This window comes from Salvia miltiorrhiza, chromosome 6 (assembly GCF_028751815.1).
Source record: "Salvia miltiorrhiza cultivar Shanhuang (shh) chromosome 6, IMPLAD_Smil_shh, whole genome shotgun sequence".
NCBI classification, from domain to species: domain Eukaryota; kingdom Viridiplantae; phylum Streptophyta; class Magnoliopsida; order Lamiales; family Lamiaceae; genus Salvia; species Salvia miltiorrhiza.
Genome location: NC_080392.1, coordinates 35,152,985 through 35,180,704, shown reverse-complemented (window position 1 = coordinate 35,180,704; position 27,720 = coordinate 35,152,985). Strand labels below are relative to the sequence as shown.

The 27,720-nt window shown below is 41.2% G+C and overlaps 5 protein-coding genes across 8 annotated transcripts; 3 read left to right on the top strand and 2 right to left on the bottom strand.

Annotated features, from left to right (window-relative positions):
• Window positions 1-1,481: 1,481 nt before the first annotated feature.
• On the bottom strand, window positions 1,482-14,935 carry LOC130989247 (serine/threonine-protein kinase ATR). 4 transcript variants are annotated; one of them, XM_057913202.1, is made up of 18 exons: window positions 14,541-14,935; window positions 14,316-14,460; window positions 13,806-13,918; window positions 13,268-13,599; window positions 13,037-13,161; window positions 12,373-12,517; window positions 11,716-12,282; window positions 11,559-11,637; window positions 10,980-11,301; window positions 9,573-10,826; window positions 5,964-9,339; window positions 5,317-5,883; window positions 4,154-4,777; window positions 3,775-3,969; window positions 3,392-3,629; window positions 3,219-3,276; window positions 2,639-2,917; window positions 1,482-2,046 (listed from the first exon to the last, which is right to left on the bottom strand). In XM_057913202.1, the coding sequence occupies exons 1-15, from the start codon at window positions 14,692-14,694 to the stop codon at window positions 3,462-3,464; spliced, it is 8,166 nt and encodes a 2,721-aa protein (XP_057769185.1). In that variant the 5' UTR covers window positions 14,695-14,935; the 3' UTR covers window positions 1,482-2,046; window positions 2,639-2,917; window positions 3,219-3,276; window positions 3,392-3,461. The 4 variants fall into 4 exon arrangements, with proteins under 4 accessions (XP_057769185.1, XP_057769184.1, XP_057769186.1 ...); XM_057913201.1 differs by having other exon boundaries at window positions 2,639-2,899; XM_057913203.1 differs by having other exon boundaries at window positions 2,639-2,899; window positions 11,559-11,634.
• LOC130989249 (pentatricopeptide repeat-containing protein At2g17033) lies at window positions 1,598-3,123 on the top strand. The gene is made up of 2 exons (XM_057913205.1): window positions 1,598-1,907; window positions 1,975-3,123. The coding sequence occupies exons 1-2, from the start codon at window positions 1,641-1,643 to the stop codon at window positions 3,043-3,045; spliced, it is 1,338 nt and encodes a 445-aa protein (XP_057769188.1). The 5' UTR covers window positions 1,598-1,640; the 3' UTR covers window positions 3,046-3,123.
• A 1,300-nt stretch (window positions 14,936-16,235) lies between the features above and the next one.
• Window positions 16,236-17,745, top strand: LOC130990824 (protein FAR1-RELATED SEQUENCE 5-like). The gene is made up of 2 exons (XM_057915058.1): window positions 16,236-17,268; window positions 17,669-17,745. The coding sequence occupies exons 1-2, from the start codon at window positions 16,236-16,238 to the stop codon at window positions 17,743-17,745; spliced, it is 1,110 nt and encodes a 369-aa protein (XP_057771041.1).
• Window positions 17,746-17,769: 24 nt separating this feature from the next.
• Window positions 17,770-18,270, top strand: LOC130990822 (protein FAR-RED IMPAIRED RESPONSE 1-like). Its single transcript, XM_057915057.1, has one exon. The coding sequence runs from the start codon at window positions 17,770-17,772 to the stop codon at window positions 18,268-18,270; it is 501 nt and encodes a 166-aa protein (XP_057771040.1).
• Window positions 18,271-20,804: 2,534 nt separating this feature from the next.
• Window positions 20,805-24,665, bottom strand: LOC130989245 (mechanosensitive ion channel protein 6-like). The gene is made up of 5 exons (XM_057913199.1): window positions 22,595-24,665; window positions 21,985-22,108; window positions 21,615-21,908; window positions 21,293-21,495; window positions 20,805-21,208 (listed from the first exon to the last, which is right to left on the bottom strand). The coding sequence occupies exons 1-5, from the start codon at window positions 24,505-24,507 to the stop codon at window positions 20,914-20,916; spliced, it is 2,829 nt and encodes a 942-aa protein (XP_057769182.1). The 5' UTR covers window positions 24,508-24,665; the 3' UTR covers window positions 20,805-20,913.
• Between the last annotated feature and the right edge of the window lie 3,055 nt (window positions 24,666-27,720).

The following is a 27,720-nucleotide window of genomic DNA, read 5'->3' as shown; positions in this document are numbered from 1 at the left end:
AGGCTCCGAGCTTTGCAACGCCTTCCCCTTCGCCGCTCTCGCCGCCGCCTTCGCCACCTTGTTTCCAATTGGCCGGAAAGATGTGATCTCCTCGCCCTATGCCGAGGTGGTGAAGTCGCCCGTCTCTGACGTCTTCGCCCTCTTGGAGGAACGGAAGTCGCCCTCAAGGTACATGAACTTGAACCTCCGGTTGATTCGGAGCATCATCCATGCATTTCAGTAGTTGAAGGGGCCAGAAGTTGGGCTCCTACCTTGGAAGATGACTTGGGTCTTCTATTGGAGCTTGTCGTCAGAATGGCCGGAAGGCCACTTCGCGCAAACCTCCACCCAAACATTCTCCCGACGCCGAGGAGGGCGTTCACCCGATCTAGAATCCGACCCCAATAAGCCTCTTCCTTTTGATCGATATCCTGGACGGCATCGTTGGTCTCCTCTGCCCAAACACGGACAATAAGGTCCGTCTCTTCGAGGGTGTAGGTGTGTCGAGCGGCCTTTCCTTCCTCCGGCATAGGAGCCGACACCTTCTCTTTGGAGGCCATAGACTTCCGTCGCCCTCCTTTCTTGGGCTTTGACACACTGTGGGCGGGCGGTGCCTCCTCCTCGCCGCTTTGACGAGGTTCCTCCTCCAAGTTGATACCCGCCAAATCGGGATGATAATCCCTCCACCGGAGAGGTCGGGAATCCAATTTGGATTGTATGGATCCATTTTTTTTTAAGAGAAACTGAGAGAGAAGATGGAAGAAGATAGAAGAAGGATAAGAGTATATAAAGAAGAAAGAAAGGGAAAAAAAAAGTTAAAACGGTCGGATGGCCGTTTATCAAAAAAATATATTAAAATCGTCAACGGCAATTTTTTTTAAAATTTGTTTTTTTTTTTTAATATACAGCACGCGCCTTTCCCAAACAACATCAGGCCAGTCCTGATAGATTGGGGCACTCTCGAGACACCACCTTCTGCAGTGGGTGACCCGATGTGTGGATGATTCGAGTGGGGGCTATCGGATCACCCACTGTAGGTAAGGATAAAAGTGAGAAAAGCGATGGAGCCCACAACTTTTTATAAGAGAATGTAATTTTTTTTATGGAACAGATCATTATCAATAAGACAAATTAAAAAGAAAATGGGTCAATGAGACCAAGGGAGCATATCCTTATTATTATTATTATGGCCGATTATTTTTCTTTTCCAACTAGGCGCACGTTTACGGGAAATTCAATTTGAATTTCTTTGTTTAATTATAGCCTACGTGTGCTTCAATTTATTTGTGCACCTACGTGCACTTATGTGCATTTTTTTTTTCTTAATTTCACGTCAATTATGTGTAGTATTATTTTTTCTCTAAATTAAATAAAAAATTACAAAAATAATTTTTTTTAAAATTATCTTAGCAAAACTAGAACTTTTTAAAATTTTACAAAATGCCAAACCCAGAATCTAATTTTACAAAATGCAAAAATTTATGCAAAATCCAGACATCTAATAGTTCGGAAATAGTTATGCTTTTTTTCTTTTAGGGAAAAAAAATACTGCTTTTAGATAAATGATTAAACACAGGTTTTTGTAAATGAATGTAATACTTAATTTGAATGTTTTTGCATGAAAAAGAAGGATAGAATCCATTTGAGAACGTCGCCAACCAATGTTTGCCGGCGGCGGTCTTCACCTGGCGGCGCCACCACCAACCTCCCCCGGCTTCCGCCACTACCGACAGTCAGTCCGCTGCGCACTGACAAAACAAGGCCAGCGGTTTCTCTCTTCCCTCGCCGCCGCAGAAGAGCCTTCCACCGCCGCTAGCTTACTCCGGAAATTCGCCGCCTCATCGTCGAAGCACGTGGCCCTCACGACGCTCTCCCACCTCCTCTCCGTCTCCGATTCCCATCCCCGCCTCTCCTCCCTCGCCTTTCCCGTAAGTTCACGCCCAGAAAATCTCTGCTTCGTTGAGGCAATTTCTCAAACAGTTGGTGTGCTTGCAGTTGTACACAGCGATCGAGCAAGAATCATGGTTTAGCTGGAACGCGAAGCTGGCAGCGGATGTGATTGCTTTCCTGTACAAGGAAGGGAGGTTTAAAGAAGCAGAAGATTTGTTTGCTGAGACAGTGTTGAAGTTGGGGTTCAAAGAGAGGGATTTGTGTGCATTCTACTGTAATTTAATGGATTCTAATGCTAAGCACAAGTCGGAGAGGGGGTTTGTGGATTCTTGTGGAGAGCTGAGGAGGCTGATGGCGCGGTCGGGGGCTGTTTACACGAAGCAGAGAGGGTATTCAGCCATGGCGGCCGGGTTCTGTGAGATGGGGTATCCTGAGAAGGCTGAGAATGTGGTGGAGGAGATGGTGGAAAATGGGGTGAGAGTGATGGCGTTTGAGTTGAGATCGTTGGTCAATGGATACGGGCGGAAGGGGCTTCTTGAAGATATGAAGAGGAGCATTGTTCGGATGGAAAAGGAAGGGTTTGAAATGGATACGGTGTGTTGTAACATGGTGCTATCATCATTTGGAGCACATGGTGAGATTCAAGAAATGGTTTCATGGCTGAAGAAGATGAGGGGGTTGGGGATAGAGTTATCGGTTAGGACTTATAATTCGGTTCTGAATTCGTGCCCCAGCATTATCTTCCTGCTCAAGGATATGAAGAGCGTACCTCTATCGATTGATGAACTGGTGGATGGTTTGGAAGCAGAGGAGGCCGGTTTGGTGCTGGAGTTGTTGAGCTCGACTGTTCTTGATCAAGTGATGGAGTGCAGCCAGTCGGAGTTGAAGCTGGATTTGCACGGGATGCATCTGAGCACGACATATTTGGTACTGCTGCAGTGGTTCCGTGAGCTGAAACTGAGGTTTGTTGCAGGGGATTGCGCGACTCCAGCTGAGGTTCTTGTGGTTTGTGGCCGTGGAAAGCACAGCTCTGCAAGAGGGGAATCGCCTGTGAGAGATTTGGCGAAAGAAATTATTGTGAGGACGAAATGCCCGTTGAGGATTGATAGGAAGAATGTTGGATGTTTCATTGCCAAAGGAAAAACTTTCAAGGATTGGTTGCTTCATATATTGTGACAAAATCCTTTATCAAGTGACACTGTAATTTTTTGGCAATTCTTTGCCTGCAATGGGAAAAGCTTCAAATATTTCTTATGATGGTAAGAGCATACAAAGGAAAAAGAGAAAAATTTATATATGTTATGAATTGGTATGTTCACCAAATAAATTCAGAAATTTTCAATCCGAACCTTGCATCTGCATTGTAGTCCCTCGTTGGTTCAACTCGAATTCAATTTGCCCCTCCACCTAGAAAAATGCAATTTGTATTATGGTAAGCAGATGCATCACATTGCAAAAAATTAATCGGTGTTCCACGTGATGATATGATAAATATAGTTGGTTAGCAATGACTGAGTTTCACCTCTTGCAGCATGCGAGAAATGCATCTTGGAATTAAATCAGTGAAACAAATTGATAAGGTGAGACAAATCTCAGAACCAAGGCATCCACCATATATACATCTTTCCAAGGTTTTTGAGGGAAACTGCTTCAGAGATTAGACGGCGTGCTTGTCCCTCCACGGCTAGAGGCAGAGAAGGTGCAGCTCCTACACCAACGACTACTCCCTGCAGGCGTGCTTCTATGTTGCTGATGGCTCGCTGAAAGTTGAACAACAAGAGATCAGCTATATCATCTAGTTTGGTCAAGTCCATGACTCGATTAGGCAAAATTATGTAACCAAGTAGCCATCTATTTAGGAAAAGGGACAAACAGGAGCTCCTCAAGGAAGAGAGGGGATCAAACCTGTGCATGTGGATTTTGTACTTCTACTCCACTAGATTTGTGAGATTTGGTCCATTCGACAAGAGGATCGTGGATGAAAGTTTCCAGAACGCTCATTAGTGTCTCCTTGTGAGCCCTCAGAATCGAAAGTGTGATCTCAGAAACCCTCAGGTAGGTGCCCTCATAGCCAGTTATGCCAAGCCCATCGATCATGTTCTTGATAAACCCCAAAACAAACAAGTCAAAAACAGAATGTTAGAATCAAAAAGGACAGAGCAGTAAAGGGTATACCGGTTTCAAAACAGTCAATGCTAAGATTGCTAATAAGCGCGATTAGACCTTGTTATGGCAACAAAATCCCATAACAAAGTTTCAACCTGTTTCGTATTTTCTCTGTTACCTGTGTCAGTCTAAAAGGCACCAACTCTGGCTTCTCTAACTGCAGGCCTTTATCAAACAAGCAACTAAAATCAACATGCACACAATCCCCAGTAGTAGAATCAAAAAGGATATTTTCGCCATGCCGATCCCCAAGGCCAACAATATGACCAACCATTGACCAGACTGCAGTAGTATGGGCATAGGCAATACGGGCTCTAAACCACATAGCTGGTTCTGAAAATGTGTTTAGAAACCATTTGTGGAAAGCTGGTGGGAACATTGGCAGGATTTTGGTCTTCAGCATTTCATCTTCAGGCATTCTACCTTGTGATTGGTCATAGATACGCTTAATTTGAGGATTCGTTTTCTGTTTATCAAACTTTCCACAGCTTATATAGATGTCCTGGAGAATATGTCGAAGCCCACGAGTATGAGGAACCCACTCAACCATACCACAATCTTCTGTCAAAGGAACCACTGCAAAAGTACGAATATAGAGCTTCCGGCGACGACTTTCAGGATTTTTGGAAAGCAAACGGTTTATCATTGTATTGAATTCCATCATTCGCGCATCTTTTCTCAGGTCATCCTTCGGCTTGCAAAGAAATGGGTGTTGCTTTCCATCACTACCCATGAGAATGACCTGCCAATAATATATGAGGTTTCAACAGAACTTTAATGAAGTTCAAATCATGAATATAGAGAGAGCCTCTTAAGAGAAAGTCATAAAACAGTCACAAGGAGCATTTTAGCTTAGCTACTACCCAGCTTGAAGAAAAGTGGATGCATGGATTGCAGAAACTAATCAAACAATGATACATGACGTCTAATTAACAACTAATATGAAGTTCAAATCTTGTCAATGTAGATGGCCTCATCACAGAAATTCATGAAAAGAATCAAAGAAACGGTTTCACTTAGTATGGAAAACTAATAAAACAAATGAACCCTGAGGGACGGAAACAATGAACTTCAGTGGAATATACTTTCACATGAAACTCGGGTATTTTCAATCTTGAATCTTGATAAATTATTGAAGACAGTGAGAACTAATTAAACTAGCCTTTGAAGGCAAATAAAAGAAATATAAAAATTAAGTCAAATATGGAGATTCATTCTCAAGGAATCGACTTCGAATGAGAGGGGGGAAGAAAAAAGAGAAAACCCAGAATTAGGTCTTACTTTTTTTGGGCGCTGAAGTGATGAAAGAATTTCAGCCTCATCTGCTATCCCAGATATTGTCGGCAGAAATGAGTGTGAAAAGATATCAGATGTACCAGAATCCGCAGGATTTGCATCATCTGACGGTAGGTTAACAGTAAGAGATTCCTGGGTTGGCATTATAATTTCCACAGGCATCATCCTCTTCAGGGCACTAAACTCTGTCAAAATATTGATCGTCTTTGACTTTGATTGTCCTGGGTGGAAGCATAACCTGATTAAATGATCCACAAGCGCAGCAAATTGCACAAACATAGAGTTAAAAGCTCCTTGATTGGATCCTTTTCTAGCAGCTTGTATAATCTCTGCTGCAGCATCTCTTCTCGAAGAAACAGTAGACTTTGTAACAGCTGCCATAGTCCAAAGGGCTTGCTGTGGGTACTGCTGGAGAACAGAAGTTATTATCCGCTTCACCAAGCGGACAATTTCTTCATTTTGGTGGCAAATCCTCGAAACCAATTGAGGCAAGACAGTCAACCACTGGAAGGTTGGCAAGTCCTTCAAGCACCCTCTCATGATACCTATGATCTAAGAAAGAGAAGGAAATTAACATAAAATAATAAAGTTGAGAATTGAAAGCTTAAATTTTAGTTGGTGAACATAACTACCTTCAAATGGACATTTTTCATATCCTTATTGGACTGTTGATTACTTCTATAATAAAAGGTCCCAAAGTCGAACCATAACGTTAACAACCTTGGCAAGGCCTGGAACAGATTCTTGTGGCCCCTGTGAAGCCCTTTAGCATAAAACAACAGCACATCAGGAAGATGAGTCCACCAGCTTTGTTCTGAATTTATGTTTTTAGATGCAAGTGCTGAATTGTATGGCATTACTCTCACTGGATGTTCAGTAGGGCCTTCCTGCCGTTTACGAGCATCAACAAGCACTTCATCGCAGTATTTTGCCATGTAGAAGTATCCCTTCTCCCACTTGGGCTGCAGTTCCTTCACCCTAGAATATAGAATTATCACATCTTCCTTCTGCTTTTGCCCAGTATAATGAATCCACCTCGAATACAGGAGGAGAGTCTTTGCCACATCTGGATTCTCATTCATACACTGAGCATCAGAGAGCAAAGGGGGAGGATTCACAGGAGCCACAGAGAGGCTGGTAATAGATGACATAGCAGCAGGGCCAACAACTTCAATGGGCATGTTCAAAAGGGACTGTTGCAGCTCTGCAATGGCACCATCTGCCCGCCTGGTGTTCCAGAGAAGCTTAGCCTTCTCAATATGAACGTTAGATGCCCGTGCAGCCTTGGCTTCCAAAATTGCCCGATTTGCAGTTTCATAATGACCAGCTGAACGACATAGCTTTGCATATTGTATCCAGCAATTTCCAACTTGAGCACCAAGACCACTGGCGCTGAAAACCAGTCTTCTGAATGCCAAGAGTGGTTCCCTTGCCCACAAAGATGGTTGGGTAAGTTTGAGCCGGCATTCCCAATTTTCCAGAGCACTTAAGAATTCTGGTTCATCTAGTTGGAATCTCCTTCCTAGAAAAGACTCCCCTTTCAGAAGAGAGTTGAAATCCTCAAGTTCCCGGAGCAAGTGAAGCTTCACAACAAATGGGTATGCTCGTGCATAAGAATCCATCCCAGCAGCAGCTAGAGGAGCAATTAGAGCTTGCTTAGACTTTGCAATTTTCTCAGCAACAGAAAACTGATCCTTTTCCATCATCGCCTGAAGAATCTTGGCTACACCTTTGTCAAAAGAAGCATTACTCTCAGAGCTGCTATATAGTAAACCTTCTTCATCAGCACCTGTCAGGTACTCAGCCATCAAGTCCCACCTCCCAAGCCTCCAGGCAGCTTGAACCCCTTGGGTGCACCATGTTTTCTTATACTGAGGATTCCTACGAATCAATCCATCTACATGAGTTACCATGGCCTGTAAATGGCACATGTTCAACAAGCAGTTGAGGACATCAGAGTGCCTCTGAACAGCGGGTTCCATCTGCAGAGCCTGCTCACAAGAAGTCAAAACTTCAGCCCAGTTTCCTGCCTTTTTGTTAATCAAAAGGTGGTCTTCCAAACTTTTTGATTTACGTAGAGATGCCAATCCAGATAAGCCATCTGGTTCATCCAGTCCACTGTAAATTTCCATAAGAAAAGATATGTCTTCATCCTCAAAGACACCACAGCTCCTTTCAGAAGCAGGATTGAAAGATCCGGACTTATCCCACACATAAGACTCAAAATACAACAAAGATCTAGCATAAGCCTGACACCTGAACGAGGCCCTAGCAAGGGTAAATTTTGGAATTGCACCCAGGAGTTCCGACACATGTTTGCATTGTACAAACACTTGGTTTGAATCCTTTCGAAGAGCCATACTCTGGTCCTTCAACTTGACTGCCTGCTGCCTATAGTTGGCTGATTGAAGAGGCTGGGAAAGGGCAAGTTCTTGCTCCACATCATCTACCCATTGGCCTAGATTGTCAAGAAGAGTAAATACGGCTTGGATGCACACCTCTCTTTGCCCAGAATTATTTCCATGAGCAGCAGTAGTGCTACTATCGGAGGCAGCTTCATTAAGAACTGATAAAACTTCCTCAGTTATGCCACTACGTGCCTCCTCTGTACCGTCACACACAGCATTTAAGACCAAGTAGGGTAGAAGATACATGGCTATCTGCACATCATGGCGCACTATACCTCGACAAGCATTGAAAATTGTAGACCGAGAACCAGTGGCATGTGCAGTTAATTTTTTAATCCAGAAGTATATCCAACTCCTGAATGACATCGAAGGATGGTATATAGATCCACAAGCTGTCGAGTCTGACACATTGGGAAGTTGGAATCTTGAGGTTAAGCAAGGTGCTATTATCTCTTTGATATAACTGGAAAACCGATCCCACAATCTCTGTCCCCTACCAAACACATCAGAGCAGTCAACCAAAGAAGATTTGCCGACCTTTATAAGCTGTTTGTCTTTAGCCCGCTCCAAAATATTGTCATGAAGAGATGCCTCACACCCTGCAATTTTTAGCAGCTCCTGAATAGCCAACGCAGCTGAATCTTGCACAATGGTATCTGGTGCTGCACTGAAAGCCCTCGCTAGATGCTTGTCAATCAACTCAAAAATGAGATCATCATCAGAACATGCAATCTTAAAGCGTACGCTGGAAAATCCCTTAATTTTGGCAGGATCAATAGCACCAAGAGCTCCAAGACAATCTGCACATATCAGCTTCAGCCGCTGTCCAACCAAAGTCCTTGATTCCTCAGCACACCCTTTGAGCAGTGATGTTATCAGAGAACTCATAACATCCAAAGCTGAATCCCCTTCCTTAATGAACAAAGCCATGAACTCCTCCCTTTTCAAGTTCAGCAACTTGCTTAGCTCAGATGCTACCATGTATCTTACATTCAAATTCTCGTGCTTTAACCCTTCCACAACATCATGTAATTGGTCTTTCAGGGACATCAATCCACGTGCTTCTTGAATGACTTTGTTCACTTCTGCCAGAGCAGGTACATTGGGTACAGTAGGGAACTCACGAATATGCTGCTTTAAAAGGACCTTATTCTCAACAACAAGTTCTTCCAATATCTCTACAATTTTACTCATATGGGAGGATGAATTCCCTGTGTCTCTTTCCAAGAAAGGAACAAGTGCAGCAAAAACTTGAGAAATAACGTGTTTAGTGCTAGACGGTGAGACAGTAGCTAATTTCTTTAAAAACAAATGTAGTATAGAAAGACCTTCACCCTGCAGCCATTGCTTCTTGATGGCATGCATGAGAAGAACCATAATTTTTGGTACGTATGTGCTAAGATGGGAGCCCATCAGTTCAATCAGCATCTCTATTCGTCTCATCGCTTGTTTTTGTAGTGACATGTCCTCTGCATGAAGCATTTTTCTATCAATGCTGTTCAGCAAACCAACAACATGGTTCCTCAAAAATCCTGGAAGATCTTCACTACCAGTAAGAATTCTTGCAACTTCTCTTAACATATGAGGTACCCTAGTTAACCTGTAAGAGAATCTAGAACGTTCAATATAATTTTTCCAGTATTCTGTAGACTACTTAATTAAACTGTAAATAGAATAAATATAATACATCCAAAGTGAAGAGCTGGTTATAATATGAAACTAAAACAGTGTCCCCAGTTATATATTCCACAAGGAACTGAAAAACCAGTTAGCAACAAAATTTGTATCCACATAACATGAATCATTTTATACGGATGTTATGTATATACATACCTTTTACTTATTTCTTCTGGATCATAAACGTCGGAGAAGCATATAAGTTCATCCAAAAGTTCAGGCAAAGCAGCGGCAAAAAGTTCTTGATTATCAGATCCAGTACATTCAAGGTAGAACTGCAAAGCAGATTTTAATTTCTGTCCATCAGCTTGATGAAGAGCAAAGGCAAGTACTTTAGGCAGCCAACTAACAATTAGCGCCACCATGTCTGTGTTCAAACACTTAGCCAATTCATATAATGTTGCTCGTGCATGGTCATTATCATGCTTGAGGACCACAAGTCTTGGAAGAACAACAGGAATCATCCTCTTGACAAGTTCTTCAGTTTCCACACCAAGAACAGCTGCTGAAAACTCTTCAACCATTTTAGGCTGATTGACCAGCCTCATGCATAGATAATCATACAATTCAATTCGGACATGAAGAACTTTGGAAAGGACTGCCTCAAGCCCCCCTGTGTGATGTAGGTTACAAGATCTGATAATCAGTTTCGATGCAGTTAGTCTCACCGTAACATGAGAATTGTCGAGTTGACCAATCAGTAAAATAAGAGAGAACAAAAATAGTTGACTATGGATATCAACAGATTTCATTATAGTTGCTGCAGTTTCTAGAAGGGTTTCAAAAACTAGAGGTTCCTCAGCAGCTGCCAAAGCATGTTTTATTATGTCCATGAACTTTTGTTCACTAGATTTGTTAGAAACATCCTTATCCGAAAATAAAATCTCCAAAATAGGCTCCTGAAGAAAGAAACTTATATGTGATCCAAAGGCTTGTCTCACATTTTTGTTCTTGTTAAGAAGTAAAAACTCAATGCATTGAGCCCACTGAGATCTTGTCTTAAGCAAAACATCTTCAGTTCCATGCAGAAGGATCCGATGGATTATTCTTACACATGCAACTTGAACTTCTTCTGATGACTGATCATAAAGGAGTTCAAAAAATAAAGACTGCAAATGCATATAATCACAGATCAAATGAGAACCACTTTGAAGCATGCTTGGTGAAAGAACTTCCAGACAAGACCCGTAATGAACTGTGTTACTCATGTCACACTTTGAACACCAAAATCCTTGCAACGGATGATGAATAGGGGAGTCTTCTTTATTATTATCCTTTGTTAAGTATAATTTCCATTCAGCTCCCAGAAATGCAGTAACACCAGTGTAGTATCCATACAGGCATGCAAGCTCACCAAGAGAGAGGACAGCTATTTTCTTCACTTGCTCACTTTTCTCTCTTTTTAGGATTCTGAAAAGCAAGAAACGGCTCTCAAAAAAAAAAAAAAAAATCAATAAAAGCAAGAAACAACTATGTTATTTATGACAATAAAATGTTTTGTTTTAAAAGGGGTTAGACGGTTCTGTAATCCTAATGTTAACTAGAAGGGCATTCATCACTTACTCCAGCCTTTTGAACATATGGGACAGAGTACCAAAACCTGAAAGTAGAACAACCATTGGCATAGATGTGACAGCTTCGATTCTAACTTCTTCTTCTTCATCATGAAGGGCCAAGTCCAGAATATCAAGATCCACTGTAACCTGTCTTATACATTCAGCCCTGGACTGAATACGAATAGAGAAACATTTTGCCTTCCAGGGGGGATGGGATTCTATCATGGAAGGACTATAATTCCAAGGAAGCTTTAGCAGTGGTCTCAAGACGTCCCCAATATTGTCAGTATTTCCAAAGATCACATGCTTACTCTCTTCAGGTAAGGACCCTGAGTGAATAGAAGGCTTTGATAAGTTAAACAATAAAAAAGGCTACATCTCAAAAAAACAAAAAACAAAAAAAGGAAATGAACGGAAACCAATTAGGTTGAATGCAGAGTTGTTGGGGGCGGGAGATGAGGAAAAGAATTTAAGAACTTAAAGTAAGAAAAGATTTCAAAAAAGAAACAAATGAACACACACACTCGCTCACTCACAGCTATGTGCTAATATTTAAGGCTTTAAGCTCATCTACTAGTTACATTACCTTGCGAAAGCAGCAGGCAGTGGACTGCTTCTAGAAAAATGGATAGATCAAGAGGAAATAGAAGTCCTTGCTCTGCCTGCTAGATTTGTTAGACATTACAAAATGGTACAGTCTAATAAAAACTATAAATATATCAACTAAAAAAATTTAAACGAACCTGCTGAAACATCCAAGAAATCCAGTTGAACATTAGCCGAAATATGTGAAGGGACATCTCAGCCTGAGGATGTTCAGAAAAAACAATACAGAGTATGCAAATAGCTGCAAGGGAAGTTTCTGTCCCCAAGGAACTAATTTTGCCTCCAGGAGGTTCTAGAAATCCAAGTAATAGATTTAATGAGCCCACAAAATCAGCATATTCTTTTTCCCCTACGCCAGTAGAAGTACTAAGAGTCTTGAATACATCATGACATTTAGGGCCAGAAATGTCATCGACTTTTTGGCGCTTAGTTTCGAATGTTTCCAAATCCTGAATGGATCTTTTGCCCCCAACATTTGAGCTTTCACATTCATTACCCTTTACCATAGAAAGACCAGTATGATTTTTGTGAGTCGTTATCGTACCAACAACATTGGGACCTAGCCTGGAAACAGCAACTTTGAAGCAGTCTATTAAATGGAAAATGGGCTTTGACGAACAAAGCATACAAATCAGACATTCTGGCTTCCAGGAACAAGGGGGGCATGCATTCACAATTCGACAATATGCACCGGTAAGAGCAGCCTGAAATATACAATGGATAGTAAGTTTGAGCTCCAAGCTAATAGATTATTCTATTTCATATAAAGAAGAGATAACACAGTACATAATAACCTTGAGCTCCAAGCTGCCAGTCTTCAGCATTGACTGAGAAAAGACACGGATTATATCAGCTGATGTTGATCTGACAACATCATCTGAACAGCACGAATGTAATGACTGAAGACATGCTCCAAGTGATGAGTCATATGCCACACTTCTGAAATTTTTGAAAAAAAAAAAAAAAAAAGCCATGAGAAAAATAACCTACATCTGACAACTACGTTATCATGTTGATAATAATAATGAAGAAGATAGCAAGGCAGATCTTCAGAAAGTGTTTGCATAGCCAAAAGATAGGTATCGGAATATGACTAATCATAAACAAGATTTCAAGGCTTTAAAGCAATCAATAGAAAGCTCACTAGATCACACATCATTGCTTAATCTTAGCATCACTAAAGCCAAAGGAAATATTGATTCAGCTGATATGAGCTAAAACACCACATGTGTCAACATCAGAAACTTTCAACTAAGCCACATAAATAACTTTATATGTTATGACCAATAGTAATACCTGAATATTGTGGTAAGATCATTTATATTCCAAATATAACTTTATATGTTTGATGCTATTAATCAACAGAAACTTACCATCTGATAAATCAGTGTGGTAAGATCATTTATATTCCAAATAAGCCACATAAATAACTTTATATGTTATGACCAATAGTAATACCTGAATATTGGAACAGCCTCAACATCTTCACTTAGTATAATTGTTATTGATTGTATTAGTTTTTCAGCAGGAACTATCTCGCTGTTTCTCCCTGCTCCGATGAGGCGTGCAAAGTCAAAACATGCCTTCACAAAACTTGAGAAGTTAGACTACCCATTTGAGGCAAGCATTAAATCAAATGATGCAGAAAGTTATATTATAAAGAAACTGCACAAATTTGCAGTAATCTACCATGTGCAGATCAGCATCTCCAAAGCACAAAAGCTTGCAGACAGCCAAAACACATGATGCATCCAAAAGCCCTTCAACATACAAAGTTCCTTCAGTTAAGCATTTACTTAGAAGCTTGACGGTTGATGTGGCAAATGCAAGCAACCTTTCTCTTCCCGCAAGATCGATTAACATTCCCTCTTCAGTAATTGGTCGATTACAATCTGGGTCATCTCCAAGAAGGGCAGGGTGGTTGCAGATTCTGGCAAAAGACTCACAAAAAGACTTCAACAACAATCTCTCTGGTTCCCCTGATCTTCTCCCATCAAATGTTTGAGCAGCATTTAGAAGATCTGTAGAGGAAAAAAATTTAAAAAGTTTATTGCCATAACACGAATATAAGAAATGTCAAGTGGTTTCAGATAGAATCATAGAACAACAAAGACTACATCCCATGAAAAAGGAGAAAGAAATTGCACTCAATGAGGTGGAGAAACGCACATTATTGTCTACTGATAATACACCTTTTAGTACCCAGATTGGGAGCAGAGTCGTTTACCTTCAGTTAACAACATAGCATCCATAAAGAATTGCCGGTAGGCATCTAGATCACCTGTGCGGAGCAAGGATAGCAGGGTTCCAACAATCTCCAGTATAGCTCCATGTTGCGGACTAGCAAGAAACAAAACTCGGGCTAATTAATTAAAAAATCTCTTTCAAAGATGTTTTATAGCCAAAAAACCTCGAATTCTGCAGAAACAACTGTAGAAACACTAAATGAAAACCTAAAGGAACTACAAAATTTCTGCCACAACTTAACCAACTTACTATCAGACTGACATACAGAAACAAGAATCTCAGATTAATTTCTGCGACAACTTGCCCCACTTATTGCAACGACATAAAACTTGATTTTCAAAAATATTTAATTAATATCCAAAATTAACAAAATCCTGCAAAAACAACCGCAGCAACACCAAAAGAAAACCTAAGATATTTCTGCCACAGCTTCACCAGACCACTATTAAATCAAAAACCAACAAACATATTAAACCATCAAGTTACTTACCGAAATGCAGGTTCAGCAAAGAAGGGCAGAATCCGCCCGATAACTGGAACAACCGCACTCGCCTGCCCGTGATAGAAAACTACCGGAATATTCTTCGCCGTGTACGACAGCAGCTTCAGCACCGCAATCACCTCTCTCTCATTAGCTACAATGCATTCGATTGTTTTTCACAAATTTCAAAAAATGAAACCCGAAATTGTCTACTAAATAAATATGCAATAATACCAGACGATGAAGGAACGACGTAGGTTTGGAGGAGACTGGGGAGGACGGCGCGAAATCGAGACACCAAAACGTCGTCGTATTGCTTGTTAGGAGTCGCTGATGATGCCGCGATGCGCTCCCGGAGCTCGTGCACCAGGCTCGACAAATTCGCCATTAAAACCGTTTGCTCAAACTAAAAAATCATTCCAGATTTTCCAGTTCTGAAAGAGTGTGCAGAGAAGAAGTCCGTTTAGAGAGAGCTGGACGAATTCGCCATTAGATCGTTTGCTCAAACTACAAAATCAGTTCAACTCTCTTCTTCGAAAGAGTGCACCGAGGAGAGAGAGAGAGAGTGTTTTCTTTTATGGTTTTCCCTCCTATTCTTTGGTATTGGGAAAGTCGTTTGTAACCTTCAAATTTTTTTCATTTTGCTGATTTTAATGTTTCAATTGTTTTCCTTCTACCATTTTGTAGCTTTGTTTTTTTATTTTTTCTACAATACCTTTTAGACGATATTTTCTACTAAAATACGGTTTTTTCCATCTTGCACCTAGGTGCACTGTACCTAGGTGCTGGATGGGCGACACGTGGCGGACCAATCCATTTCCATTTCCTTTTATTTTTTTCAACCCTGTAACTCAACCCAAGTTCGAAAAGTGGGCCCCACCTGCCAGCTAGGTATGGTCAATACATTCTTTATACTGTATTTTTTTTTAATTTTAATTTTAAATACATCTGCGGCCCCACTATTGTAAAAGCTTCGAAGGGAAGCTTCTATTCTCTGAAATAGCATTCAATTATTTTTGAATTTTACAAGTGGGTCCCATTTTAGATCGAAGCTTGCATAATTTCGTGTAAAAAATTTTGCAAGGTCAGTTTTTTGGTGGGAAGAAGTCCGTCACCGTCAAACTAAGAAGTCCGTCGATTGAAGCTTTGGCATCGTTGCCGGAGACATCTTCCCGGAGCAGCGGTTGTCGCTAATACTCTGTTCGTCATTCCCGCCCCCGACGGAGGTTTTTATTTTGCAAGGTCATTTTTTTGGTGGGAAGAAGTCCGTCACCGTCAAACTAAGAAGTCCGTCGATTGAAGCTTTGGCATCGTTGCCGGAGACATCTTCCCGGAGCAGCGGTGGTCGCTAATACTCTGTTCGTCATTCCCGCCCCCGACGGAGGTTTTTTTGGTTGGAAGGTGTAATGGTACTCTGTTCGTCATTTTCCATCTATGTTTTCCGTAGCTGTGGCTGGCGTTAACCCACCGGCGAAGCGAAGTTCCGGTATGGCGGTATAGCAGAAGCAAGTGAGATTCTGAAATAGCGAAATTTTGGTAGACATTTGTTCTTTTTAATTTTGAAAATCTTTATATGTTATTCGTATATACTATATTGTAGAAATGGTGTATGCATGTAGTTGTTGCTCTTATGAAATGTGGCAGGTAATTAAATGCAATTAGGGTTTGTAGTTTTGTGTGTGGATATGTAATGTGAGCCCTGAGTTCGTCAATTTGGTGTGTATGAAGGTTGTTCTTATTGTTTTTTGGTTGAGTGATTGGATCTGCGAACATTATTTTTTTGGAGGAACAAATACCCCAAATGCCAAATGGGTTCTTCAATGGCTTGTTTATTTAATATGAGTCTTTTGATTCCTGTAGTATTGTTTTATAATGTTTTGTCATAAAATAATTCTTTAATTGTTGTCATTTTTTCTTTGATTAGTGAAAATGGTGTTAGATTTGAATGTGCCGGCTGGAATAGATGAATTGGAATATTACAATAATATTGTCAATGATGATGCAATAGACTGGGGCATGAATAATGTCCGTGGTGAGGATTTTTCAGCATATGGGTTTGAAACGGAAGAAAATGTGAATGTAGAAGATGTAGATGTGAATGAAGACATTGTGAATGAAGAAGAAGAGAATGTTGAAGCTGTGGAATCTGAGTTCCTCGTCGACGGTGAAGATGTGGTGAATGAAGATGTTAATTTGTCATCTAGAGAGTTAGAGGACAAATTATCACCTGGGTGTTTAGTTGATGGGGTCGATGATGCTTTTTTGTTATATTGTGCCTATGCCAAAATGACTGGATTCAGTGTAAGGAGAGGGAACGAAGAAAAATTTAGGCGGACAAAAATATTGCGTATGAAGACATTTGTATGTAGTTGTCGCGGTTCGACACCTAGTAGTCACATTGATGGTCGTTTACCTGTATATAAAAAGCAAACAACTCGGTCCAACTGTCAAGCCCTTTTGAGGGTTGCTCGTGTTGAGGGAGGGCCGTGGAAGGTAACGACATTTAATAAAGAACACAACCACGAGTTACTTGCCAAGGATCAAGCCTATTTGCTTCGTTCTAGTCGTCACCTTTCGCATTCTAAGAAATCTATGTTGGAGGCTTTGACTTCAGCCGGCATACCAATAAACCGAGCTTGTCGTTTCATGGAAAATGAATCTGGTGGCCTTGAAAACGCCGGATTTATTCGTAAAGATGCTTACCATCATATGGACAATGTTAGAAGAAAGTCTAAGATGACGGATGGAGATGCAATGGCTCTGATGCAGTACTTTGTTGACAAGTCGAACAAAGAGCCTTTTTTCTACTGGAATATGCAAAAGGATGATGATGGTCGACTTATGAATTTATTCTACCGTGATTCTCGTAGTGGCCTTGATTACGAGTATTTTGGTGATGTGCTATCCGTTGACACAACCTACAAGACGAACAAATATGATCTTATTTGTGCTCCCTTTGTAGGTATGGATCATCACTTTGAATATATTGAGAATGCCCTTAAATATTTTATCTTTGATTTCATGAAGTGGTTATAGTTCCTTAATTAATGCTAAAATTGATAATGCCTTTTCACATACATTCGAAAAAAAAATTGTGTTGTTACATGAGAAGCCCAAAACATTTCATGATGATAGACATTCTGTAAATTTTTGTGGACCTAAGGCTTAATTATTTTGTGAGCTTTATTTGACTTTTTTCTTATTTACACCTTTAACATTGATTAAGGGGGCAATAATAATTTTTGGAGTATTTTTTGGCTTAATTTAAGAACAGGTTATGTAGAACTTTGTTCTTACATACATTATGGCTTAACATTACCTATTTTTCTCAAACTATGATAAAGATAATGTTGATTTTGTAGGTATTAATCATCACTTGAAGAATTGTTTGTTTGGGTTGGCTTTCCTTTCTGACGAGACAACGGAGACATTTGAATGATTGTTTTCAACCTTTCTCGAGTCAATGAATGGAAAGCAACCGGAAGTTATATTCTCCGATCAATGTCAAGCTTTGATGAATGCTATTGATTCTCAATTCAAAGGCGCGGCTCATCGCCTATGTCAATGGCATATCAATCAAAATGCCCCTTCTCACTTTAGGTCCTTGAATGGTAACAGTGAGTTCAAGAGAGCTTGGCATCATTGCATGAATTGGTGCGAGAGCGAGGAAGAATTTGAAAGCTTGTGGACAAAAATGATTGCAGATCATGGATTGGCTGAGCATCGGTGGTTTGCAAGTATGTACAGATTGCGTCAGAGATGGGCTTCTGTTTTCACTAACTCTCGTTTTTCTGCCGGATTACATGCTACTTCGCGAAGTGAAGTAACGAACAGGGTTTTGAAGGATTTGAGTAGAAGAAGTGGCTCGTTATTTGAATTTGTCCTCAATTACAAGACATTCATAGGCAAGCATCCCCCACGGAAAAGAGTTAAACTTTTCCAAGTCGTCCACCAAGTGAATTAGCCTTTCTTCTACCCTCTTATTCGTTCTATGGCGAATCAATAAAATGCCAAAGACAACAACAAGGTAAGCAAATTTTAAAGAATCCTCATCTGCCCCTTTCTTTGCTTTGCAGTGCCTCTCAAAAGCATCGTAAACGTGGTGGAAAAAAATTCTCTTTTTTGCCTTGAAATGGACTTTAAAAAACTCAGAGGTTTGTGGGGGCTCCTCCCAACCCTTAAAACACAGCCCGGTCATGACACCAAATTCCATGGGGCCCAACTCTATATCCTTCCCACATAGTCTAAAAGATAATCTTCTCCTATTAAAAGACTCTACATTGATGGATGCATACATAACATACAAGAGTTGACCTTGAAATTTCCATTCATCTATATTTAAAAACCTACCAAAACAAGACTGCCTAAATTTCTCCAGATTGTGAGAGTCTAACAACTCCCGAATACGACGAAAATAGGTAGTTGGTTGGTTGCGTTGGGAAACATGTGCACCTACAGAAAGTATAGGAAACAAATGATGCTTATACACTTCAAGCTTTAATTCAAATTATTTGTACTTATAAAAAATTTGGAGTATTGTTGCATAAAGAGCAATACGTAGGATAAACAAACATTCAACCATCACTTTCACAATTACATACAAAAACCCTACCTGGGATAAACAAACATACCACTGAAACCCTAACAATCCGACCAACTAACTGTGAATACTCCAAACACGCACAACAACAATCATAAAACCACATACTCACATAATAGATACAATATACCTCAGATTTCATACTACCAGTCATCTGAACTAACAAAAAAAGAAATTCAGAAAGCATTCAGACAAAAACACAAAAATACCCAACCTAGTTCCTCAGGTGCCTTCGTAGCTAGAGTTTTCTTCGTCATCTTTCGGCCTTTTCGCTTCTCTTCAACAATTCAGAAAACCTACCACTACAATCATCAAATGCTCAATTCAGACAAGCAAACAAAAATACTTTGAATGACATATATTTTCCATAATATTCAATAGAATATATTCAAAGAGAACTCTAAACACAAAATTACTAAAATTCCATAATACAAACAAATATAAATTTAGATATGTTCAAAACTATAAAAGATTCTACCTATTATGCAACTTCTTATTTTGGCATAATATACTCAATACAGCCACATAGCTCGGACTCGGACCATAGGCCATAGAGTTCGGGATGAAAAAAAAAATTCAATTCGGCATAAAGGCCACATAGTTCGGCAAAACTAAATGCTCTATTAGTCACATATATTATATCTTAGCCAAATAAATAAATGCCTTTTATATTGTTGCTTTCATAAGAAAGGGACAAAACAGGACCACTAGATTTAAAAATGTGTGAATTTTCAAAGACTTTGGTTATTTTCTAATATAATGGCCACTACCTAGGAATCCTTTTCTACCTCAACATAAGCATTAAACCATCATTTTCATATTTTCATACGAAAACCCTACCTCTGACAGAGGTATACATACAAACGTAACATTCAAAGCAGTGTTCATTATAAAACCAAATACGAAACCCTAACATTCCAACCAACAAACACATTCCAACCAGCAAATAAGAACAAGGGAAACAACTTCGATCCTCAGGTGCCATCTTAAAATCGGACATGCAAACCCAAAATCTTAAAAGAACAAGGGAAACCACTAACCTCCAATGGGAAACACACTAATCACGGCGAAATGAAATGGAAATCGGCAATGCCGAAGCGCCGAAATACAACAGCTGGGTTTTTTGAACGGGACGTCGAAGACAACCTCGAAACCAACGTCTACCACTGGAAACAACGCCGGACGGTCGAACCGGGACAGAGAAGACAACCACTGGAATCGACGGGAATCGGTGGAATCGGCTGAATCCACTGGAATGCCCAAGCGTCGGAATACAACTTCGCCGTTTCAGCCCAAAGCAGAACACAACCTCCAGCCCAATGTCGTCGCCCTCGCAAACAACGTCGGACGGTTGAACCGGAAGACGAAAATTCGAGTGGAATCGCCGGGAGAGAGCAACAGAATCGCCGGGAGAGAGAACAGGAATAGGACGGTAAAAACTAAAAAAGTTAAAAACTTTGACTTCTCAAATGAGAAGCTTCCCTTGGAAGCTTTAGTAATTGTGGGGCCCCCTCCCCAATGTAATTCATTCAAAATAAAAAAAAATAACCGAGGCTTCTATGTATTATTCAAACAATTAAATAAAAAGAAGCTTTTACAATATTGGGGCCCGCATATGTATTTAAAAAAAATAAAAGGAAATGGAAATGAATTGGCCGCCACGTGTCGCCATCCAGCACCTAGGTACAATGCACCTAGGTGCAAGATGGAAAAAACCCTAAAATACTTATAGTCGACTTTTCATTTTTCTATAATGATTTTTTATGTCTTTATGTTTTAGTTTTTGCTTTTCTTAATTTTTAAAAGTAGGGGTATGGTTTTAGCATATTCTTAACTTCCTAAAAAAAATGAAGAGGATGATATCTGAAAAAGAGTATTTGATGAAGCAGACCAAGAAATCAAGTGACAAATATTTCCATTTCACCATTTACACCACAATGGGTTAATTACATTCATACATACTTCTCCAACCCTAAAAAATGGAAAAGAAAATAAAAATAAAAAATCTCAGCTCGCCGGAGAAGGAGTAGACCACCCCGGCGGCATTCTGGTGGAGGTGATCGGCGGCATTGCACGAACGTTGACGTCAATAGGATAGAGACGATACTCGATATCCAGCTCTTTTAGGATCTTCACCGTCTCCTCAACCAAAAGGGCCCTTCTCTTCCACTTATCTCCCATGTTTTGATGGTTCATTTTATGTCTCACCCACACTGATAACTTCACCATATGTAGCTGCTCAATGTTCATCACCACTACCGACGGCTGAGGGTACCAATAGTCGTTCTTGATCTCAATGTATCTGCACGATACATGATTCAAAATTATCAAGAAAACATCATATCAGAACGAGACAAGTATGAGATTATGAGGTGAGATCACTTACGCTATGATCCTCTGCTTGATGAGGGCGATTTTCTCCACTGGCGTGCCAATGTGGACAACAAAATCTACGGAATCACCCATATCTGGGCTCCGGTAGAAGTTTCCAATAGGCCTCGTAGCAAGGGTCACGTTTGGGTAGATGATCTTCAAGTTGTCGTATCTCAAGAAGACTGTTGTCAAAATGTTCATCTCCTCAACAACCATCTACACAAACATGAAAAAATCAATAGTGAGCATCTAGGAGGGCTCGAGCCCCCCTCAAATATTTTTTTATTATTCTTTCAAAATCATCCAATTATTGGTATTTTGTGTGTTGCTCGCACCTGGACTCCATCAATCTCGCAACGATCCCCCACGTCAAAGGGGTGTATCACGAACACGAAGATCACGGCTTCGAAAACGGTCTTGCAGGTGTTGCCGAATATGAAGGCTACGACCACTATCTGAGAGCTGATGTAGAGCAGGAGTTTGCTTGTGGCGATCTCAAGGATCACGAGGCACACAACGAGGATGATCAGGCCCACGATCACGTTCACCATGTGGTGGAGCTTGTCCACTGCTGTTTTCGTGTCGTTGAGCGTGAGGGCCAACGCCCTTCGCTCTATGAAGGCGTTAACCTTAGTAAAGAGACAACGATTTAAGGCTGCCGAGTTTAGAAATTGTTGTGTAAGCTAAGAAATATAATAAGCTTACCACCCAACTTTTGAGGGATGCTTTGCTGATCTTGTCGGCCTCCGTCGAGCCCTCCACCGCGTTCAAGGTCTTCAACGCGTCTTGCTCCGGCAAGAAACGCATAAGATCTTCGAGGTAGATGTACCTGCAGCCAGAGACGAAGTTAAACTAGCTAAAAACTCGCGAAAAATCATAGCATTTTGGGAGTTATTATCAATTTATAGCCTCAATTACGATGCATCAATACCTTGTGATAATATTATCATTAATTAAAGCAAAACGAGTGAAAAACTACATCTTTATAATAATAATATGACGAATTAGAGTGAAATCGAGCAAAAGTGGGCTAACCCATTTTATTTTTTAATTCATTTTGTCCAAATAAAATTATTCACCTTACAGAACATATGAAAATCATCCAAAAATCATAAAAATATATTTGTCACCATTTTTCATCGAAAGAAAACACACCCTGATAATACACATACATGGGAACGACTATATTTTGTAAATTTTGAGTTTGGAGATTTTGATAAGCCTAGAAATTTTGGGCAATTTTCACAAAGTCGACGACTTTTATAAAATAAAATAAAATATTGGTTATTAAGTAGAGAAAGAGAGTGACACTGACTTGGATTTAGGCTTGGCGACATTGCGGAAGATCTTCCTTGCGGCGCACTTGGCCTCGCACTCGCTCCTAATCTGCGTGGATGCGTCGTCGCCCTCGGTGCTGTGCTGCACCTGCTCATCCAGCGTAGTTAGCACCCCCTTCTTCACCACCTTCATCAGCCTCTTCATGTTCCACGCCGACACGTTCTTGTGATTCAGCTTGTGCAGATTCTCCATCGACACTATCTCCTTATCATCGTGCTGGCTCTTGTTCCTCTCCAGATTCTTCGATTCCATGTTCTTCGCCATCTGCCCCGACAGCTTGAAGCTTACCCCTTTCATCGGCCTCGGCGGTAGCCCCCCTCCATTCACCTTCCCGCTCTTCTGCAGCGCCGACGGCCGCAGGTCTGGCGGCAGCGTCGCCCCGGCGTTCTGCAACCGCCACACCTCCGCCATGGTCCGCTCCTCCTCCTCTTGCTGCTTCTTGATCTCGATGTGCGGCGGCCCTGATAGCGCCTCGATCACCTTCTGGTTGAACAGCGATTCCTGTATCCGATCGAAGAAGGTGCTGACGTGGAACGACGATGCCAGCACCTTCACCATCAGCGTCTTCACCAGCCACAATAGTGTCCCCACGATCATGCACACCAGCAACGTGTTCACATACCACAGGAATTTGTTGTTCCCCTGCACTCGCTGATCGAACATCGAGTGCCACGCGATTAGAACTAACCCTAACCAGATGCAGTTCTGCACCGACCGCTTCACCCCGTATACGAAATACAAAACCCTCTTCCTCATGAAAAAATTCCTCTCGATGAAGAAGACCACGATCCGAATCCCCCACCCGGACACCAGCCGCCCGCAGATCAATACGAGGATCAGAACCTCCCATTTCCATAGATGCAGACCTCTGAATTTTCTCACCTTCCACTTATCGATGGAGGTCGTGCAGATTAGTGCGGTCACTATTAGGATTAAGCTGATCCATTCGATGAAGGTTAAGGCACTGAATTTGGTCCTTTTATATTCGTCGGGTAAATCCTCATCGAACAATGGATCCTCCTCCTCGTCTTCGCCGGGTCGAGTCACCATCCCGGAGGCCCGCCCGATGTTCTCGGACCGGAGCTGCCCCGATTTTAGGTCGGTGCGGCGGTCCGGTGTGGCGTCGGGCGGGTCGAGGAGGCGGGATTTAGTCTTCATTCTGCCGTAATTTCGTTGTATAGATGACGTACATTTTAGGACCTGTCCATCGCCTGCAACGGCGGCGACATCGGTGGGGTTGTTCATGGATCGGCGACGATTTAAGGTGCTCTGGCGATTGCGATTTCCGTCATCGCGATCTTCGTCGGAGGAGGAGGGGGAGGAGATTGGGGATTCATTGATTTCGTTGCGGTATTTCTCCTGCTCCTCCGCGCTGATGTGGCTGCTGAAGGTGGCGGCCTCGTAGCGACGGCTCTTGCCGCGGTCATCGTGATTGGCGGTGTGCGGGGGGAGGCTGCGACTGTTGCTGTTGCTGCTGTTGTTGTTGTTGTTGGAGGAGGAGGAGGAGGAGGCGGTGGCGGTGCGGTCGTTGCGGAGCTCTTCCATCTCCAAATCGACGTCGAGGCAAAAATCGCCGCCGGTGGCTTTTTGTTTGTTGAGGAACTGATTGATGAGCTTGGAAGGGGGGTCTTCTAGAAGGTCGAAGCGCGGGGGTTGCGTGGGGGATTCATGATCTTTCCAGAAATCTAAGGTGGCGGGGTTCCCGAAGATGGGGGTGGAGGGGGTGGAGGGGTCGTCGCTGTCGATCTTCACGATGATTTCTGTGGAGTCGCGGCGATGGTCGGAGAGAATGGGCTGCTCTTCGTAGAGGAGGTCTTCGTCGGTGAGGGAGATTTTTCGGCCATGCATAAATGATTTGGAGGACTTCCTGCGGGAAGGAGAAAGGTCCATTAATGATCAAAAATGAGGGGAAGAAATCTTCATTGATAAAAAATAATTAAGGGAAATAAGATTTAATCCCAAATTGTAATTTTCGGATAAGTGGGAGCTGGGCGTGACATTGGAGGATGCATGCATGACACAAATGGTTGTGAAACTCACGGTTTTCATTTTTTTACTAATTTTAAACATTTGCGGTTGTTTTACAATATAAGTGCATGTTCGGTTTTATAGTTAGGCTTACGCCTGTTAATAATGTAGGGACTAAATCTATCTTAAAAAGCGGTCTTACATTAGGCATAAGAGATATTTGGTAAGTTGTATTAAACATATGTCTACATAAAGAAATTGTTCGGCTACCAATTCTAAAACTTAGATAAATATTGTGAATTTACTAAGCTAACCTAAAGATCACATGGTCAATTACTTAAATGACCTTCATCCATAGTTTGCCAAAAATTCGGCGGGAAAGATGCTTTGACTAGGGATACTCGCCTCTGTATATAAATGATTCGGCGGGATTATTTCTCATCAATCTTCTCGAGATTTATGAGCTCACGACGGGTGCGAAGAGCAGGGGAATTCCAATCAGAAGCAAAACAGTGGTGGAAAAATGACTTCGGTGCAGCAAGATGATAAATATAAACTCTACTACTGCTTTTAAATCATTTAATTGATTTGTATGAAATTTAATACTCGTTGCTCTTTCGATGAAATATGAGTGTCATTTCAGATGTTCTTTATGGAATATGGTGTCAATTTAATCTCCCTACAATACGTTGGTTGTTATTATTAGTAGTGAAACTCTTAATTTTTCTCACGAATTCGATAGGGTTTAGCGCTTATGTGAAATGTACGCATAGATGCTTGAAGTTGTCTGTGGAGTTGTTGTAGTGGAATTTTTGGTCTCTATTCTTTTTAAGGAGTAATTGTAGTTCGCATTTGAATTTTTCATCACTTATGCGTTGTAAGGTTGTGTTGTAGGCAACCATGACGCCTGCCGTGGCAGGGTAAGCAAGACTGACAAGACACGTCGAAGTTAGACGGTGAGAGAGGAGGATATATTACTTGCATTGTTGAAGGAACTCATTGCTATTGGGTGGAAAGCAGACAACGATTTCAGGGCCGGGTACCGATCTCAACTTGAAGAGGCAATGCGCAAGGAATTTCCCGATACCGATCTCAAGGGGATGCCACACATAAACTCGAAGATTAGCGCGTGGAAAAAAAACTACTACTCGCTCTCTGCAATGCTGACAAGGAGTGGTGTTGGCTTCAACGTCAATGGGACATTCATGATCGATTGTACCAATGAGCAGTGGGAGCAAATAGTCAAGGTTTGCATTGATTCCCAGCATATTTTCTGAGTTTTGTAAAGCTCTGCTACATTAATTTATTTTACTTTCAATGTGATAACAACGCACGCTCAATGCATTTCAAGAGTTGGCCGTTGCTGGATGTTTGGAAATAAATTTTTGGGAAGGATAGGGCGGCAAGTTTGAATGCTGGGGACGTCATGGAGGCTGTTCACGATGTGTTTCAGGCTGACAACATTTCCCAGGATGGAGCTGCTGCTTCGAACCATATTCACGTGTCTGAAGAAGCGGCGAAAGATAAGGCAGAGACTAGTGTGTGCCAAAGTAATAAGACTGAGGGCGTAGCGAGAGTCTCACGGAAGAAGCGAAAGGCACGAGATGAACTTGATGGCGTCTGCGCGGCATTGGGTGAGATAAGCCGAGAAACTGGAAATAGGCTGGAGGATCTTTCAACACGCGTCGGGTACGAGTTCGATCTTGGGAAAGCCAGGCAAACTGTGTTTGAACAATTGGGCAAAATCAACGGCCTATCAATGAAAGAGAAGTTTGTTATTTGCGAGATATTGGCCGACAAAGTGTAGCGTCTTGAGATTTTCATAGGCCTACCGGAAGATGCCAAATCCGAGTATGTGGCATACCTGCTTGAGGGTATAAAATATTAGTTCCACGCCACTTATCTGCTCCGCTCTAAACTCTTTGACGATATTTTGTTATGTTGCTTTGTGATATCTATTTTGTGTCAAAATTTCTAGTGTCTTCTGATGCTTGTCTATATTAATATCGTTTGTCTATATTAGCAATGGCGTAGCGCTACATCGCCGGGGGTTTTTGTATATGATGTACTGGAGAGCCACTTGTGGTTAAATGACTGACTTGTGCTTAGTAAGTTGGTATGTATGTACATATATAAGTTATTTGCTATGGATTTGATTTGGTTATGTCCAGATTCAATCTCGTTGGTGTTTGAATTGTGTAGTTTTTCATTCAACAAAGCATACTCTTGCACGAAAAAACTTGAACTCACAAGCAAATGTTTGATTCACTTTGAGATCAAAGTTGAATGCTAGATGATCTCAGAAAAACACACTTCATTAATTGATTCACTTACCATGGCCATGAATGAAAAAATTTGGAACATGATACCAAATATTTCATAATTTCATTAAGTAGGCTTCATTGAATAAAGGATAAGTGATGCATACACTACCATGCGTGCACACAAAATACTAGCCAAAATGACTATTAACAGAGACCAATTACACATGGTCTATTACTTCCATACATACCATATGCTTGGACATGTATTTCATGTAATTACAGTAAAAATATCTCAAGGATTCAATAATTTATATACGCGCATCAGCCCTCGACAACTTTGGTGCAAATAAATTATAACATCGACATATAAACCTTTCCCAACAAGCACCATTTGTCCAGATCAATCAACTTACCCCAATTTCAAACAAATTATCATCAACGACCTATACTAATATCTCATGCAGACATGCCACTACTAAACCAAACAACAAACTTTCATAAGATTCGGTTCATACCTCAGAAATTGGACGTCGACAGAGTGAACAACAACAACCTTTTCATGATTCAAATTTCACAGGGTATTGGCTAGGCCCAGAGACTCCGACCACCCAATGCTTGCCCACCCATAAAAAAAAAGGCGAATCAGGGTAAATTATCCACTAGTGAAGATAAGATATACAAAGAACTTACACGACAAACTCTCCAAGCTTTCTAGCCTTTATATCTTCCCAAACCCTCACAACGATGAATAATTGAGAGATGGACAACAACCAACTCTCTAAGTGTGAATACTACACATTCACCACCTAAACCCACGAAAAGAACCTTTACCAACAGGCTGGTAAAGCAACAAACAAAATAAGATTGCACA

Excerpts from the sequence above, each read along its gene's own strand:
- LOC130989245 (XM_057913199.1), bottom strand. The coding sequence starts at position 24,507 with ATGGACCTTTCTCCTTCCCGCAGGAAGTCCTCCAAATCATTTATGCAT. Across the intron at positions 22,109-22,594 it reads GTCGCCAAGCCTAAATCCAA|GTACATCTACCTCGAAGATC; the intron begins GTCAGTGTCACT and ends CTCTGGCTGCAG. Across the intron at positions 21,909-21,984 it reads CATCCCTCAAAAGTTGGGTG|GTTAACGCCTTCATAGAGCG; the intron begins GTAAGCTTATTA and ends CTCTTTACTAAG.
- LOC130990824 (XM_057915058.1), top strand. The coding sequence starts at position 16,236 with ATGGTGTTAGATTTGAATGTGCCGGCTGGAATAGATGAATTGGAATAT. Across the intron at positions 17,269-17,668 it reads TATTTGTGCTCCCTTTGTAG|GTATTAATCATCACTTGAAG; the intron begins GTATGGATCATC and ends TTGATTTTGTAG.
- LOC130989249 (XM_057913205.1), top strand. The coding sequence starts at position 1,641 with ATGTTTGCCGGCGGCGGTCTTCACCTGGCGGCGCCACCACCAACCTCC. Across the intron at positions 1,908-1,974 it reads TCTCCTCCCTCGCCTTTCCC|TTGTACACAGCGATCGAGCA; the intron begins GTAAGTTCACGC and ends GTGTGCTTGCAG.
- LOC130990822 (XM_057915057.1), top strand. The coding sequence starts at position 17,770 with ATGAATGGAAAGCAACCGGAAGTTATATTCTCCGATCAATGTCAAGCT.
- LOC130989247 (XM_057913202.1), bottom strand. The coding sequence starts at position 14,694 with ATGGCGAATTTGTCGAGCCTGGTGCACGAGCTCCGGGAGCGCATCGCG. Across the intron at positions 11,302-11,558 it reads CTGCCTGCTGCTTTCGCAAG|GGTCCTTACCTGAAGAGAGT; the intron begins GTAATGTAACTA and ends CTATTCACTCAG. Across the intron at positions 10,827-10,979 it reads CATATGTTCAAAAGGCTGGA|AATCCTAAAAAGAGAGAAAA; the intron begins GTAAGTGATGAA and ends CTTGCTTTTCAG.